This window comes from Gossypium raimondii, chromosome 13 (assembly GCF_025698545.1).
Source record: "Gossypium raimondii isolate GPD5lz chromosome 13, ASM2569854v1, whole genome shotgun sequence".
Lineage (NCBI taxonomy): Eukaryota > Viridiplantae > Streptophyta > Magnoliopsida > Malvales > Malvaceae > Gossypium > Gossypium raimondii.
This window is the reverse complement of record NC_068577.1, coordinates 58,595,693-58,612,735: the sequence shown is the minus strand read 5'-3', so window position 1 is coordinate 58,612,735 and position 17,043 is coordinate 58,595,693. Positions and strand designations below refer to the sequence as shown.

General features: G+C 37.6%; 3 protein-coding genes and 1 pseudogene across 3 annotated transcripts; 3 read left to right on the top strand and 1 right to left on the bottom strand.

Annotated features, from left to right (window-relative positions):
- Positions 1 to 85: 85 nt before the first annotated feature.
- Positions 86 to 5,326, top strand: LOC105782645 (ubiquitin-activating enzyme E1 1). The gene is made up of 7 exons (XM_012607516.2): positions 86 to 257; positions 482 to 858; positions 1,349 to 1,566; positions 1,897 to 2,691; positions 2,996 to 3,864; positions 3,959 to 4,391; positions 4,489 to 5,326. The coding sequence occupies exons 2-7, from the start codon at positions 714 to 716 to the stop codon at positions 5,083 to 5,085; spliced, it is 3,057 nt and encodes a 1,018-aa protein (XP_012462970.1). The 5' UTR covers positions 86 to 257; positions 482 to 713; the 3' UTR covers positions 5,086 to 5,326.
- A 108-nt stretch (positions 5,327 to 5,434) lies between these two features.
- Positions 5,435 to 8,630, bottom strand: LOC105782646 (ethylene-overproduction protein 1-like; annotated as a pseudogene).
- Positions 8,631 to 10,306: 1,676 nt separating this feature from the next.
- LOC105783806 (probable phytol kinase 3, chloroplastic) lies at positions 10,307 to 12,338 on the top strand. Its single transcript, XM_012609462.2, has 6 exons — positions 10,307 to 10,776; positions 11,056 to 11,123; positions 11,205 to 11,336; positions 11,516 to 11,631; positions 11,738 to 11,852; positions 11,955 to 12,338. Exons 1-6 carry the CDS (start codon positions 10,465 to 10,467, stop codon positions 12,130 to 12,132), a joined length of 921 nt encoding a protein of 306 aa, XP_012464916.1. The 5' UTR covers positions 10,307 to 10,464; the 3' UTR covers positions 12,133 to 12,338.
- A 293-nt stretch (positions 12,339 to 12,631) lies between these two features.
- LOC105783986 (SAGA-associated factor 11) lies at positions 12,632 to 14,315 on the top strand. Its single transcript, XM_012609713.2, has 3 exons — positions 12,632 to 13,198; positions 13,350 to 13,661; positions 13,788 to 14,315. The coding sequence occupies exons 1-3, from the start codon at positions 13,166 to 13,168 to the stop codon at positions 13,980 to 13,982; spliced, it is 540 nt and encodes a 179-aa protein (XP_012465167.1). The 5' UTR covers positions 12,632 to 13,165; the 3' UTR covers positions 13,983 to 14,315.
- The last annotated feature ends 2,728 nt before the right edge of the window (positions 14,316 to 17,043 follow it).

The following is a 17,043-nucleotide window of genomic DNA, read 5'->3' as shown; positions in this document are numbered from 1 at the left end:
TCATTCATAACATTAAAAAAAAAAATGTAAAAGAGACATGAAAGGAAGAAGAAAATTTGGATTCTTATACGTGAGGTCAACCTTGGTCGCCCATCGCTATTCGCCATTAGCCATTCGATCATATATTCTATATTCTATATTCTATATTCTTAACTAAAATTTCAAATGGCAACAGTGATCTTTCAGCAGAGGATAAAATCATCTTTCTGTCTCGAGTCTCAACTCATTTCCAGCTGATTCTCTCCTTTTCTTCCTGGGTAAATCATCTTATCAATCTCATTTCTTCTTTCGACCATTATATTTTACACCTTCAAACCATGTTCAAGTTAGGTTTTAGGTTGGATTTCATAATTTCTGTTTGTTATTTCTATCATAAACTTCTTCCTCTCCTCCGCCATAGCTGTTTACTACTTTTATATTCTTATATTACATCGTGGCACTCATCGTAATTTCCATGGTGTTTTTGTGGCATTTTCGGCAGTTTTCCACTCTATATTCTAGAGAGCTACTGTTGATAATAGAGTAGTAGTTATAGAAGCTGACCCCCGAAACCACTGCTACCACCGGTACCCGCGGTTTCATCATCCTTTAACAAGCACCACCTTGATAGCTGCATCGTCGCCGTCGCGGTTAATAACGGTAATATTAGTGCAATAATTGGAAGTAATATCGACCAGAGTAACAGTAGAGTAGTTGAATCTTCACCGTCGATCATGGCTCTTGGCGGTGCGAATTACACTGAAATCGATGAAGATCTCCATAGTCGGCAGCTGGCCGTCTATGGCCGTGAGACTATGAGGCGGCTTTTCGCATCGAATATTCTTATTTCCGGGATGCAAGGTCTTGGAGCTGAGATTGGTATGAGTTCTCGAATTTTGAGTTCTTTCTATCCTTTCTTAATTTTGGTGAAAGAAAATTTATTTGTATCTTATCTATAAGCGATGATAATTTTCCGTTCCTTATGTGTTGTGATAGATCCGGTATTCCAATTTGTACTAGTTGCATGATCTAATGGATTGTTTCAGAAATCACGAGATTAAAAGTTGATGATATTTAGGAATGTCTTGTTTTGCTTTGATGGATCGGTTTTTGTTTCTGGATTTGCTTTTGTAAACATCGGTAGCTGAGTTTCTAATGGGTTGATGGAAAGCTGATGGAAATTCATGTGCTAATGTTGAAAATTACGAGCTAAAAATTATGCCAGAACTAATTAATCTGTGATCCATATAGAATTGCCCATTCTCAATCCCTGGGTTGTGATTTCTTTTGGTTATATTTTGGGATGTATATATGATGATGATTATAGATTGGTATCTCACTGAGACTCTTATTTCTTTTGCTTGTGCAGCGAAGAATCTCATTCTCGCTGGTGTCAAATCAGTGACTTTGCATGATGAAGGGGCGGTGGAATTGTGGGATTTGTCCAGCAATTTTGTGTTTTCTGAGACTGATGTTGGTAAAAACAGGGCTCTTGCCTCTGTTCAGAAGTTGCAAGAACTTAACAATGCTGTGATCATTTCCACCTTAACAACAAAATTAACCAAGGAACAACTTTCCAACTTCCAGGTACTTAGTCTTTGGATCTATCCTGTCTATAATTGCTTACCTTGTTTTCTTTTTAATGGTTAACTGAATTTGGAACTTGCTCCATTTGTTTTGTAACAAACCTTGAGAAATCATGCTGAATTTCAATTATCATCACCTCAAATTCCACTATTTATATCTGATACAGTTAGGAAGATGTGATATGATGGAGATTTCCTGAGAGTGTATTTACCTGGAAAATAATCTGCAATTTGAGCTAAAATCTTGCTCTGTGTTGCATGAGTATTTTGAGGATCTGTACATTCTCTGCCATTCCATCCCATAACCTTGTCTTCATCTTTCGTTGTGCAGGCTGTTGTATTTACTGATATCAGTTTTGAGAAAGCTATTGAGTTTGATGATTATTGTCATAATTATAATCCTCCTATCTCTTTCATCAAGGCTGAAGTTAGAGGTCTTTTCGGTTCTATATTTTGTGATTTTGGACCTGAGTTCACTGTAGTTGATGTTGACGGAGAGGATCCTCATACGGGTATAATTGCATCTATAAGCAATGACAACCCAGCATTTGTATCATGTGTTGATGATGAAAGGCTTGAGTTTCAAGATGGGGATCTCGTTGTCTTCTCCGAAGTTCATGGAATGACGGAACTAAATGATGGAAAACCAAGGAAGATTAAGAGTGCAAGGCCGTATTCATTTACTCTTGAAGAGGATACTACCAAATTTGGTACGTATATTAAAGGAGGTATTGTTACGCAAGTGAAACAGCCCAAGGTGTTAAATTTCAAACCATTAAGAGAGGCTCTCAAAGACCCTGGTGAATTTCTGCTGAGTGATTTCTCAAAGTTTGACCGTCCACCTCTATTACACATAGCATTCCAAGCACTGGATAAGTTTGTCTCTGATTTAGGACGTTTTCCAGTTGCTGGTTCAGAAGAAGATGCCAATAAGCTTATTTCTATTGCTGGTAACATTAATGAGAGAGTGGGAGATGGAAAGGTGGAAGATATCAACCCAAAACTTTTGCGAAACTTTGCCTTTGGTGCCAGAGCTGTACTGAATCCCATGGCTGCCATGTTTGGTGGAGTTGTAGGACAAGAGGTTGTCAAAGCATGCTCTGGAAAGTTTCATCCTCTCTTTCAGGTCAGTATCATTTATCTTTTGCAAATTGCCTTGTGTTGGACTGTATAAATTGAATTTACTCTCACTTACCCTAATGCATGGATTTTTGGATTTAAAATTTTAATCATACTGTGATTTTGGAATATTAATGGGATGAAATGCCTTGGATTGTGGCTCAAACATCTATTACCTCCCCATCCTCTTCATCACCATCTCTGAGACTTGAAATTAAGAGTTTATGACATTGACTGTAAAATTTATTGAAACTTATGCAACCTGATTATTTCTTCTATTATACTAATCCTCTATCATTTGGTTTATACAGTTCTTTTATTTTGACTCAGTGGAGTCACTTCCTACAGAGCCTCTGGACCCTAGTGATTTAAAACCATTAAATACCCGTTATGATGCGCAAATTTCAGTGTTTGGGTCCAAGCTCCAAAAGAAACTGGAGGATGCAAAAGTGTTCATCGTGGGATCTGGTGCACTAGGTTGTGAGTTCTTAAAAAATATTGCTCTGATGGGAGTTTCATGTGGTGACCAAGGAAAGCTAACCATCACTGATGATGATGTAATTGAGAAGAGCAACCTGAGCAGGCAGTTTCTCTTCCGGGACTGGAATATTGGGCAGGCCAAATCCACAGTTGCTGCTTCTGCTGCTGCATCAATAAATTCTCGTTTAAACATTGAAGCTTTGCAAAACCGCGTGGGTCCTGAAACTGAAAATGTGTTCGATGACACCTTCTGGGAGAATTTAACCGTGATTATTAATGCATTGGATAATGTTAATGCTAGGCTTTATATTGATCAGAGGTGCTTATATTTCCAGAAACCACTTCTTGAGTCAGGAACCCTAGGTGCTAAATGCAACACTCAGATGGTCATTCCTCACCTAACTGAAAACTATGGTGCTTCAAGAGACCCACCTGAGAAACAGGCTCCTATGTGCACTGTGCATTCGTTCCCTCACAATATTGACCATTGTTTGACATGGGCTCGATCTGAGTTTGAGGGTCTTCTTGAGAAAACTCCTGCTGAAGTAAATGCATATCTGTCTAACCCAGTTGAGTACAAAACTGCACAAAGGAATGCTGGTGATGCTCAAGCTAGAGATAATTTGGAACAGGTTCTTGAATGCCTTGAGAAAGAGAAGTGTGAAACATTCCAAGACTGCATTGCTTGGGCTCGTCTAAGGTACTTCTTTGACATTAAATTAATACTATATTCATAATTGAAGATGGTGCTTTTGTTGTGTCTCTTTTTGACATTATCCTTCTTTTGCATCTAGATTTGAAGCCTACTTTGTGAATCGTGTAAAGCAGCTGATTTATACGTTTCCTGAAGATGCTGCAACCAGTACTGGGGCTCCGTTCTGGTCTGCCCCAAAAAGATTCCCTCAGCCACTTCAGTTCTCAGTAGCTGATCCAAGTCATCTGCAATTTGTTATGGCTGCTTCTATCCTGAGGGCTGAAACATTTGGCATTCCTATTCCTGATTGGATTGAGCATCCGAAGATGTTGGCTGAGGCTATTGAGAAACTAATAGTCCCAGACTTTGAGCCGAAGAAAGATGTAAAAATTGTAACGGATGAGAAGGCTACTACACTCTCTGTTGCATCTATAGATGATGCAGCAGTTATCAATGAACTCATCTTCAAGTTAGAGCTTTGCACGAAAAATTTGCCACTAGGGTTCAAGATGAAACCTATTCAGTTTGAGAAGGTTCGCCTTATCACTTGTATATTTACCATGTATACAATTTTTAGTTTTTGAAGCCAATGAATGCTTGTATATTAATATTTTCTCTCAAATTTTGCAGGATGATGATACAAACTACCATATGGATCTGATAGCTGGGCTTGCAAATATGAGGGCCAGGAACTACAGCATTCCAGAGGTGGACAAGCTGAAAGCCAAGTTCATTGCTGGAAGAATTATCCCTGCAATTGCCACTTCCACAGCTATGGCCACTGGTCTCGTCTGCCTGGAACTTTACAAAGCTTTGGATGGAGGACACAAACAGGAAGACTACCGTAACACTTTCGCAAACCTTGCATTGCCTCTGTTCTCTATGGCAGAGCCGGTTCCACCCAAAACCATCAAACACGGTGACATGAGCTGGACTGTTTGGGACCGATGGATCCTGAAAGGCAACCCAAGTTTGAGAGAACTCATCCAGTGGCTGAAAGATAAGGGGTTGAATGCCTACAGTATATCTTATGGAAGTTGCTTGTTGTATAATAGCATGTTTCTTCGGCACAGAGAACGAATGGACAAGAAGATGGTAGATCTAGCCCTTGAAGTGGCTAAGGCTGAATTGGGCCCAAATAGAAAGCACCTGGATGTTGTTGTGGCTTGTGAGGATGATGAGGACAATGATATTGACATTCCACAGATATCTATCTACTTCGCCTAGGTTTCTGATTTTAGGCTAAAACTCCAAACAAAATGGATAGCCGATTCAACTTAAAAACTACCTTGGGTTTCCGATACTCCCTTTATTGCTCCACATTCACCATTTGTGTATTAATAAGAAAGAATAGTACCTACCGTAAATCGCTTTGTATATGTTTGGCTTAATGAACTTGTTTTGCCTGAACCATTAACTTATATATTTCAGCCTTATCTAGAAGAGGAATTACTAATTCTTTAACAAATTAGCTGTTTGTTTTCATCGTTTATCGCTGCAAATTACCAAATGAATGATTTGACCTACGAAAATTTTCTTTTCGGGTAGTCACAGTCCCTCTCCAACGTACATCCTCTTAGTCAATTGGCTATGTGCCTTTGAAACACGGGTTTTTTAGAAATGTAACAAAGACAGCCTATCACGTTCCCCTTGCTTTATTATACAAATCAAGTGTGTCTATATGATTGGGTTCCAAGCAAAGAGCTGCTTCACAATCACAAACAGCCGATTTCAGGTCACCAATTGACTCAAAAAACGCGGCTCGAAGATGAAGCATTTGCAGGTCAGGCTTGAAAGCTATAGCTTTTGAAACCTCCTTAATTGCCTCATTGTCTTTTTGCTCATCCACCAGCACTGATCAAGTAAACGCAGCATGTCAGTATTACTATTTCATGGCTCAGCAACACAAGTTTCACCAAACAGAGAAAAGAAAATAGAAAATTACCAGCTGCCCTGTATCTATATGGGTATGTTCTAAGTGGATCCAGTCTGGTTGCCATGTTGAGATCATTCTTGGCCATCAAACCATCACAATATTCGGACCGCTTTTCATATACCGAGGCATTACTACATGCCTTCTCTATCAGTTTGGACATCTCATCGTATGCGGCTTTTCGCTGATTTCTTAAAAAATGAATACGGGCTAACCCTTGATGAGCTCTTGTATGCTTGACTTCAAGGGCATTCATGTAACAGTTTGTAGCTTCATCCAGTTTACCACAACCCACATAGATAGAGCCTAAATTATTGAGTGCCTGCAAAACATCACCATAGTCCATAAACAATCAAATTAGTATGCACGATGACACCAAATGGTGGAGTCCAAGCCTATATTTACTCACTTGTCCTTTACGAAGACCATCCGAAGGACATCTAAGGGCTTCCTCGAGAAGTTGAATGACATAAGAGGATTCGGGACCCAGACTCGTATCTGCCAATATGTAAGCTTTCAAGAAAAAGGCTTCAAATGACCTCTGAATCGAAATGGATTCATCAGCTCTAGCAATAGCTTCTTCACGATGGCCAGTGTCGTATAAAATCCATCCTTCGTAAACTAGCTTTTTGTGTTCAGAACTAGAAAGGTTACGAGCTAATCGCAAACATCGCATAGCAGCCTTTTGACAGTTTAACCTGCAAATGTTATTGTTATTCGCCATTCTTCATCTCATAATATACAGCAAGATCAAGCTTGATAACATAGAACTTACCTCAAAAGAAGTAGAAATTGCCGAAATCTAAGCAGGCTTTTTCCAGGGTCATTAACCAGCATCTGGTGAATTACTGCTAGTGAGCCGATATCATCTAAACACGACCATCGATCATAAAGTTGCATCCAGCAATCAGCCTGGCTTCCTTGTTGAACCTTAAGGTTGAGGAACTCAAATCAAATTTTCCCCGCTTATGTGCTCATCAAACATCCTATAATTTGGGTCCAAAGTAAACAGTGCTCGAACATCTCTCAGAGCACTTCCATAATCCTCAATTGCTATCAAGAACCAAGCTCGTAATTCTAAGCAGTCTGGTTCAAGTTTGAATCCTATGATTCTATCAATCTCCAAAATAGCAGCCGTAGTTTGCTTCTCCTCGGCCTTCAAGACTGCTCGATATTTATACGGGAACACAAGGGTGGGATCCAACTCTGTTGCAGTGTTCAAATCATCAATCTTATCCTTCCCAACATTATACAAAGATCGTTCCTGGTACATCCACCCAACTGCTTTATACTCAGAGATAACCGAGCTCATCAACTTATAAGCTGAGTACCGTTGTCCTTGCTTGAATCTGCACCTTGCATTACCAGCTAATGAATAAACATGGCTTGCCTCAGCAGCTGCTTCGAAACAACATTGAGCACTTGCATATTCTTGTCTCTCAAGCAACACACATCCCAGTTGATGCAAAGCTAGAGCCTTTTGCCATTTTTGTGCCGCACATTCTCTCAACCTTTCTAACAACATCACAGTCACATTCGACACTGTATTCACTTCCATAGACACCTGGCTTAGGAAATAATACAAGATGAAAGAAGCATGCCCTGCTGATGCTAATCCCTCCTTTGCCTCAAAGCTACAAAACATTTTCATCACTTTGGGGTTATAAAGAGAACTTGGGAGTTGTCTTAACAACACCTGTAAACACGAAGCTACTAGAAAATTCGCCCTTTCTTCTAACCCGTATTCAATAAGGATCAAAGCATCCTCTATACAGCTCACTAAAGAAGCTAAATGAATATCACAATCGGACTTCATTTCCTCACAACACAACCTATTTGCAAACGATAAGAGCTCTAAAACAACCTCAGGAGGAAACAAGTCCACCCTCCTAGTCCTACTGTACAAATCCACAGCTCTCATTCCCTCTACAGAGGTACCAGTATGTGAAAATCAATTTTACGACTTTTTGACTCCTTGAAACTACCATATAACATGGCCTTAAGTGGTCTAGAAAGTGCAGCAATTTTAAATCGAATACAATCAATCTCCTCATTGCCTACACAAAATGAAACATCACTATCTTCTTCCAATGTTTTCACCTTAGAGATATGCGAATCAGTGGACTTGGCACATTCTTGATAACACTTGCAGTTGTCATAAATCGAGTTTGGATCATACCCGGATACAAGAGTAGCCTTAGGACATTCAAGAATGAATCTACTACTGCAATCCATTGGGGACACACCTTCAAGCTCATCTTCCCTCCTCTCATACCTCAACCAAGCTGATAAAACTACCTTTGAGTGCACATCCAAGGCATGTTGCCTTGCGGCACGGAGGCATCTTCTCAGTAACTTCGGATCGCCAAGGCTGCTCAAAATCGAGTACTGCTCAATGTATATTAATGATTTCTCAGATTCTAAACAAGCTTCAGACCGGCGAAAAAGATCAGCTAAGGTTTCTATTAACTGAATAGGTTTCAAGTGAGGTTCTATGGATGGCTCAAGGTGGTCAGTTCTAGGGAATCCAAAAGGAATAAGAGTTTCAGCTCCTGAACCAGAGCAGGCCTTAGAGGATTTCTGTTTTGATCCTTTAAACTTAACTCTACAATTACCGGGTGTAGAAGAAGAACCAGTAGTGTTAACACCATTGCTATCTGGTGGATTCAAGGCATGAACTTGAGTGCCTTTGAATCTCTCTATTAACCTTTTAAGACCAAGCATTTTCTATTCAATACATATACTATATTTCAAATAAATCTCCTAACTAGATTCAACATAGAAATGTCCAATCTTTACCTTAAAAAATCAATAAAGAGAAGAGCTTTAAGCAACATTGTTGTTTACCTCTTACATTTCTCTCTTCAAGCACCAGGGAATGTGATTTGCAGGGAAGAAGAAAGCTCAACACAAAGAAAGGTGTTTCCATAGGATAGATTCTTCGGAAGTATTGGTGATGGTGTTGTAGTTAACCCAAAAGAAAAATGGTTGATTTGGTTGCTAACTCCAATGTAAAATAAGCACCAGTATGGAGCTGGATCAATTACCAAGTGAAGCATCATATGAGGATGAGAACGGGGACCCACTAATCTTGGTCAACTGTCGATTCATTTACATTAAACAATGTATCTGCCATGCATATGCTAAGACATTATATTGATAATGATTCCCTAAACAACAGAAGTAAACAATGAACCTAATACATATAATCTAGTTTGTGTTTCTTCCAAGATTAGTTTGTGAAGGTTGTGGTGAATATCTCCAGTTTGTTTATTCATCATATATATTACTACAAGTTGCAAAATTGTCTGAAACAAAATATACGAAAGATCGGACTGGAGAGGATAGAACTAAGAAAGTAATCACGTGGCTAGGTCCCATGTGAGAGTTGTGTGTACCAGCCTGTTTTTCTTACCTGGACATGTTGATTGAGAAAGAGAAAGGAGCAGTTCAACTTCAATGTGAATCTAGGGATGTGCAAATTTCGTAAAATCGAATTAATTCGGTTAACCGACTAAATTCGGTCGGGGTCGGTTAATAATTTTTTAGAAGTTTGGTTAACGGTTAATTCGGTTCGAAATCGGTCGGTTAACCGAACTTAATAAATAATATTATAATATATAAATATTCGGTCGGGGGTCGGTCGGTTTGGTTAATTTTTTGGAAGTATTAATTAATCGGTCAATTAATTTGGTTAACTTTTAATATTTTTATACTTCTTTTAACCAAAACTAAAAAAAAATATAAATTTCGGTTAACCGACTAAATTAACCTAAAAAGTTCGGTTCGGTTAATTTTTTTTTAAAAAAATCGGTTCGATTAACGGTTAAAAGTTTAAAAGAGTTGGTTAATTCGGTTAATGGTAATTCGGGTCGGTTAACCGATTTAACACCCCTAATCAAAATAGTGCAAAATGTCCATGAAATGTTGAATGAATCATGGACAAGTTTTTTCTAATGTTGAATGTCCATTAAATATTGATGCTTGTTGATAATGTTGTGGTTGTGAAGGAAGCCAGAAAACAAGCAAAGGCATAGGATATATGATGTTACAAGTTCAATATTTTATTACAGGTAATTAATTGTCGTTGTCCAATGTGTTAAGCTGGATCTGTCAGCTACTTGTCTAGTAGATTCTAAAACCCAAAACACAAACAACTAGTAGACATAAAAGATGAGAAGGTCTCAATCTTTGTCAATACAACCAAGGTTTCATTACCCGGTTCTTGCATGTGTTTTATGTTATGAGAGAAAAGCTCATTCTCAGGAAAATATATGGTTTACATTGATTCAAGAAGAATAATGCAGGAATATACCTACTTGTGTGGTTCATTAGCTTTTTTATTGCAATCTGGAGACATCCGTCACCTTTTTGCCACATAAAACAAAAGTAAATGGCGTGGGTGGATGGAGCTACTTACCTACACCATCACAGCTTACAAATATTAATGAGGAGAGGGTACTAGTTTGGTTTTATTTATATTGATTAGATCGATAATTGGCAATGTTTCAGTTTCAGCTTTCTGACCCACCATCCTTGCCTTCGGAAAAACCCACCAAAAATGTCAATTCCCTTTTTTTAAAATATAAAAAAATTTGTAGTCAAACTCACTCAAATCCCAATCCCCAAACCAAACTTACAACAACAAAACTAATTACTACAAATATTTTGGAATGGCTGCAGCAGCTGTCTCTCTCCTCTCTGCCAAATCAATTACAGCCATTCCAAAGCTTAAGCCTTTCCTCTTTGATTTTCACGTTTCGCCCCCTTTCTCTCTCTCCTTTGCCGTTGCCCCCAACACCACCACCCATTTCACTCTTTGGTCCCGTAAACCCCGCCGAAATCCAACCCCTCCCGCTGCTGCCATGTTATTCCCTCAAAATCCGGTCTTTTCCGACACTTGCGCCGCCGTCATTAGCGGTTCCATCGCCCTCTCTGTCCTCCGTTTATGGCAGGAGACCGCCAAACGCGGCCTGTTTGACCAGGTCAAAACTCCGCCAAACTTTTTTCTTTTTAATTTTTCCCGGGTTTATCGGTAAAAGCTTGCTTGCATAACTGTTCGCGGGCTTAATCCCTGTGGGTTTGACACCGTCGCTTGCTAAGGCGTTTCTCTTACTCAGCTCAAAGATGCTCTTTTTCGATTGCAATTCAAAGTCCAGATTTTGGGGGTTTAATCATTTCAGGGAATTAGATTACTGCATTCAATACAAAATGATAAATGAATAGGAATCTGTTAACAAATGTCTCTTTGTTTTCTTGTTCAGAAACTGAATAGGAAGCTCGTGCACATAAGCATTGGGCTAGTTTTCATGCTTTGTTGGCCATTATACAGGTGATGATCTTCTTATTGAGACAGCTTTATATTGCTTTACCATATATTGCTTGATGAAATTGTTAATACTAATCATTACAGTTCTGGGTATCGGGGAGCAATTTTAGCAGCTATTACACCCGGTGTCAACATAATACGTATGATTCTTATAGGTTCTGGACTATGGAAAGATGAAGCCACTGTGAAAGCAATGAGCAGATATGGTGACTACAGGTGAGAATGAAGATTAAAGCTCAGCTTTTTTATGTACAATGTTACAAGTATCAGTTATATTTCTTGCTTGTTGAGTATGTGCTTCATCCTGACATGAAAAATACCAAAAGAAGGGGAAAACAGTGTGTTATCTTTTACCCCTTTACGGCTCGTTTCTAACTCGCAGTCCCTTACATCAGGGAACTTCTTAAAGGACCAGTCTATTATGCTACGACGATTACTTTGGCTTGTGCATTCTATTGGAGGACTTCACCTATAGCAATTGCTGCAATATGTAACCTTTGTGCTGGAGATGGTAATAGCTAATTAAGTCATTTAATCTTTTAAGAAGTACTTTGAATTTCTGAGTTGCTTTATTAATCAAAATGGATAGTTGGATAACAATCTGTACCTGTTTTAAGGTTTTGCCGATATCGTGGGAAGACAATTTGGTGGACAGAAACTTCCTTACAATAAGAACAAGTCCATAGCTGGTAGTGTTGCAATGGCAATAGCTGGTTTTTTGACCTCTGTTGGGTAACCTGTCTAAAATTTTTTCTCTTTTTGCTTTTTCTTTCCTGACTAACCCTAAACGTGATTTATTATTTTGATTAATGCTAACAAGCAATGTTATAACAGGTATATGTATTATTTTTCCTACTTTGGATATATCAAAGAGAGTACGGAGATTGTTTTCGGTTTCTTGATTGTGTCTATCGCATCAGCACTTGTGGAGTCACTTCCAGTTAGTACCGAGCTCGATGACAACCTCACGGTTACATTAACCTCAATATTGGTCGGCAGCCTTGTCTTCTGATTTAAGAATCAGTCTTAGAATGCAGAGGCTAGTTGTAGGAGCAGTGTTTATTTGGGGACTGAGAAATGTTGTAATTTAGTGTAACATATAAAATGCTTGAAATGTGGCCAATGACGATATTCCACTGATGACATTGTAGTTCAAGTCCCGAGCTGCCTTTCTTAATGGCAACATTTGAGCCTATCTCATCCATGGTTCCAAACTTAGCTCATTGGTCAAACTCTTCATTTCTTACTAGTTTCGTAAGATCAATTTGTAGGAGTTTATCTGTTAGTGGTGTGCGTGCTAGTAATTTTCTCCTAATACTCTCTTGAGTTGTACCTTCTTCCTTTTTTCGAGGTAGGCATAGATCCTTTTTCAAAGCTTGAATTCGCGTAGAAGTGATTATATTGTTGTTCTTAGACTAAAAAGAGACAAATAATTTGTAGCACGGAAGACAACAGTTTTGTTCATGAATCATCAATTTTCGAATCAAAATTCAAATAATTTTCTCAACTATCTTCAACACAAATTATCAAATTGATTTGGAATTAAGATATGTTTTTTTACTCATCAATGGGTATTGATTCATTGTATTAATTGTTGAATTGTCGCTCATTATTTGATAGTTGAATTTTTAAAAAAAATCTTAACAGTTCAGTGGCTTAAATGAAAATTTTTAAATAGTTTAGTGACTGTTTTGTAACATTTTTAAATTTAGTGACTGAAATGTAATTTACTAATAGTTTAGTACCTGGGTTGTAGTTTACCCAAACTTATTACGCCCTAATTTTCCCTTCATTTATTTGATTGTTTCTATCATCATCTTCCTCCTACCATCGTCCATCTCTGCAAATCAGGTTTTTTTTTTCTTTTTCATCTCAGTTTTCACCCCCCGTTGTGTTCGCTGGTTTTTGCCGGATCTTACCCGTAGCCCGTTTCGGAATCCGTATCGGATCGTGTCGACAGGGGTACTGCGCCCCAAATTGCGGAGTTCGGGTAACGAAAATCGCGGGGCTATTGTATAGAGCTACAATTATCTGCTTTACAACTCATGTCTGGACCAAATGAAGATAATAATACTCAGGTAACCCTGTTTTTCTTTGAAACGAAAAAAACTGAAGAACGAATCCGTAATTTCACGATTTTATTTACATGAGATGAACGAGAATAAGAGTTTATTATATCAAAGATGGAGAGAGATGCTTTATTGATTTCGATTGAATTGCCTTTTTCAGCTTTCATCTCACATTTTCGGAGATCTCTTGGATTCCATAATTGTTGATGTTGCATCCGAGTGTCATCGGATAGCAAAATTGGGGCTCGACCGTAATTTAGAGGAAGAAGAAGAAGAAATGAGGTTATCAGCTCAAGCCCGAGCAAGGGTAGCTGATCCTAGTAATAGCAGTGAAACAAACACCAAGTATGTAGTGGATATATTTGGACAAACACACCCATCTGTAGCCACTGAAATATTTGAATGCATGAATTGTGGGAGATCCATTGCTGCAGGGAGGTTTGCTCCTCACTTGGAAAAATGCATGGGAAAGGTAATTCCCATCTCTAGTTATCATATTTCCATCTGTTTGTATTTATCCATAATGATAGACTCCTATTATGATCGAGAATTTTGTGCCATTCCATGAAACTTTCATTATATAATTGTTCTGGTACAGGGTAGAAAGGCACGTCTCAAGGTTACTAGGAGTAGCACAGCTGCACAAAACCGGTATTCGCGAGGCAGCCCTGTTTCTACCTATTCTCCTTATTCGAATTCTACCAGCACAAATCGGTTATCGAATGGAACCCCTAGTGTTGCAGGGGAGGAGTATTCAAATGGCACTTACGAGGAACCATGGAACAAAACTTGAGCCAAGGCTTTTAACTTGTGTAATGCAGCTAGTTAAATTGAACTCAAAGCTTGTCTCTCTAGATAGTTGATAGCTTAATTGGAAAAATGGGAGGCAATATTTAAGAAGAATGATTCAACTTGCAGAAGCTTTTTTGATTCCTTTGAATTGTATGTTGCATCTATCATTTTCATTTTTCTTGGTCTGTGTTAAACTGCTATAAAAGACAAGTTGGGGAAAAGTAAAGAAGTAGAGCAGGGGCTGAACGAAATTGACATGAGAGCATCTGTAAAGTCTCATTGCAATTGATTCTATTGTGTTTATGTGGACGGCAGTATATGTCTATTTCTTAGATATCTCAAGCTTAATGCATCTTGTTTTTCTTTACTGTAAGATAAAAGAAAACGCTGCTGGGACTTGACCCCGGATCTTACTGTGAATGTCGACGAATTGCAATGTACTCGAACCCACTAGTTCAACGGGCCAGAAATGGGTCTTTCAAAACCCAATGAGAGCTGAATATCCTAACCAACTAGGACTTGAACCTATGTCTAGACTACAACAGACTTGAACCCGGATTTTTCTGTGGATTTCTGGCAAAATGAATTTGACATTGGCAAGAAATATAAAATTCTAAAATTCCAAGTATGATGTTAAAGAATAGAGTCTACAAGGGAGGGAACCTTGGGAACATCCTCGTGTACGAGTTGATGTCATGTCATAAAACAGAAGGCAATTATGTACAGAAGTTTGTCTTACCATAGCTTTTCTTAAATTAAAATTGACCTTTAGCATTTGAAGGACCTATATGTATATATTTCAAGCTTGAACTAGAGTTATGTTTGATACAATTGTTCCATGGTTACCAGTCCAGGCTAGCTTTCGTCATTTCACATGGCTTTCATATATTATTATGGGTAAGTCGGATAATAACCTAGTGAAAAGGAGAAAGTAAAAATGCAAGTGGGAAATAATAATAATAATAATAATAATAATAATAATAATAATAATATAGTTGCTTTAACATATATATTTTGTTCTAAATTGTAGGAGAGTAGAGAAGAAGGCTTAGTGCAGCAAAAACCCAGACGACAAATGCCCCTCTCTGCAATTCAATGTTGTGAAATAAAGGAAAAACTACATGTACATGATCTCATGCATCTTTTAGCTTATGCAACACGTGTTTCATCATTATCTTAATTGTAAATACGTGAGATTAATAATTGCGTATCCAATTTGTGTTTTGTTTGGTATCCATCAGTTATATATTTCATTCAAAATTGAAGCTATTTCCTCTTCTTATTTTTGAATATATACTGTTGGATGCATGATTTTTGTAGGTTCCTTATTATATTTAAACTCTCTCCTAACTACCTTAGATTAGGATTCGGGATTGAGACACATTGTTATGTATACATCTCATCATCAAGTGAAGTCCACTTAGCATAAAAAGTCTTTCGGAACATACTAAGAAAAATAATGAAACTAAGAGCTGTAAATGGCATAATCATCCCAGTATTACAACAATAGATGGAAGTATGCAACACCCTCACGTCACCCTTTCATTTTTAAATATACCCAACGAAGAAAACCATGCATACAACGTGGTTAATGCACATATTTGCAAACACTCATTAATGGGTTAGGGATGGCAAAACTCAAATCACCCGATGCGTTCCTAATTGATCCGTTTCGAATGGTGTGAATTTCTTTTTTTTGAAAAGCGAATGTGAGGCAAGTTGGGTGAATTTTTTTTTTATGGTGAATATGGAACAGTTATAGTAATATTGCTTGTTCCGCCACTTCATTCTGTAAAATTATTATTTTATTCTTATATATATAACTATTAAAAGAGTAAAAATGTATTATAGAAAAAATTCTTATATTTTATGTTTAAATATTTTTTTGAAGAATTATGTTCAAACATTTACTTATTTTAAAAATATAAAAATCAAAGAAATATAGTAAAAAGTAAATTAATATTGAGCGGTGGGGCATCCAATATCTATAGGGATGATAGTAGTGAAGCATGACGAGTAGTAGAGCAGAATATACCAACTACGGAGCAGTGGTGGATTTAGCAACATCCACCCTTGTCATGTTCCATGTCATCCTATCGGGGGCCAACAGGTTTGATGAAATTCATATTAATAAGTTGTAATAAATATTATCTTATATGTATAGGTGTGTGTTCTGAAAGTTGAAAGTTGTAATTCAAACCGGCCAATACCAAGGTTCTTAAAATGGAGACTCCTAGTAAACAAAGAGGTTTAGCAGAAATAGGAAGTTTAGACCTATGGCTATTGCATGGACTCATTGCTAGATACATACACTAATTATAGGAAGCTAAAATGTGTGTGTACGTATATAGTGCAAAAAGACAGAAGAAAATTCCTCCATGTGTTTTGGAGTTTTTTTCTGTTTTGCCATCAGTTGCCTTCATTCATCAATTATGGTTTTAATTTTTCAGGTGCTGTTTCCAGTAAGAATCAAAATGATGAACATATCTTTTCTTGTGATAATAATATTATTTAAGGGAGATTAAAACGATCCATTAGATTTAATATTCAAATTATTGGATCCTTGATTGAGGGTAGGATGGGTCGATAAATGGAGTCTGACCATTCAATGCTTTATTATCTTAACTAGCTATAAATATACCTCATCTATATATGGACGGTCACTATCTTTAAATTTGCCTCGTGTTTTTTAACACAAATTTGCTGCAATAAAGTCTTTTTATATTTTGAAAGCTCAATTCCAACCAAAACCAACAATTTTATTGACTTTTCTTTTTAGAAAAAATGGGCCTTTTAACCCATAGTTTTCAACCTATAACCCCAATCTTATGTGAATGTGAATGTGTTTTAACTGCAATATATAATCGCTCATTGTTTATGATTGGTTCTAGTTGATAATGACATTGAGGGAGGAATAGTTAGGCTACAACATATAGGAGCTTAGGGAGTACAATGGCGTGTTGGCACTGAATGTTATCCTAGCAGGAATTGGCTTAATTAAAGTTCAAAAATGGCAAAACACAAAAGAAAACCACATCTCATCACCCTTTTTTTGTCTTAGT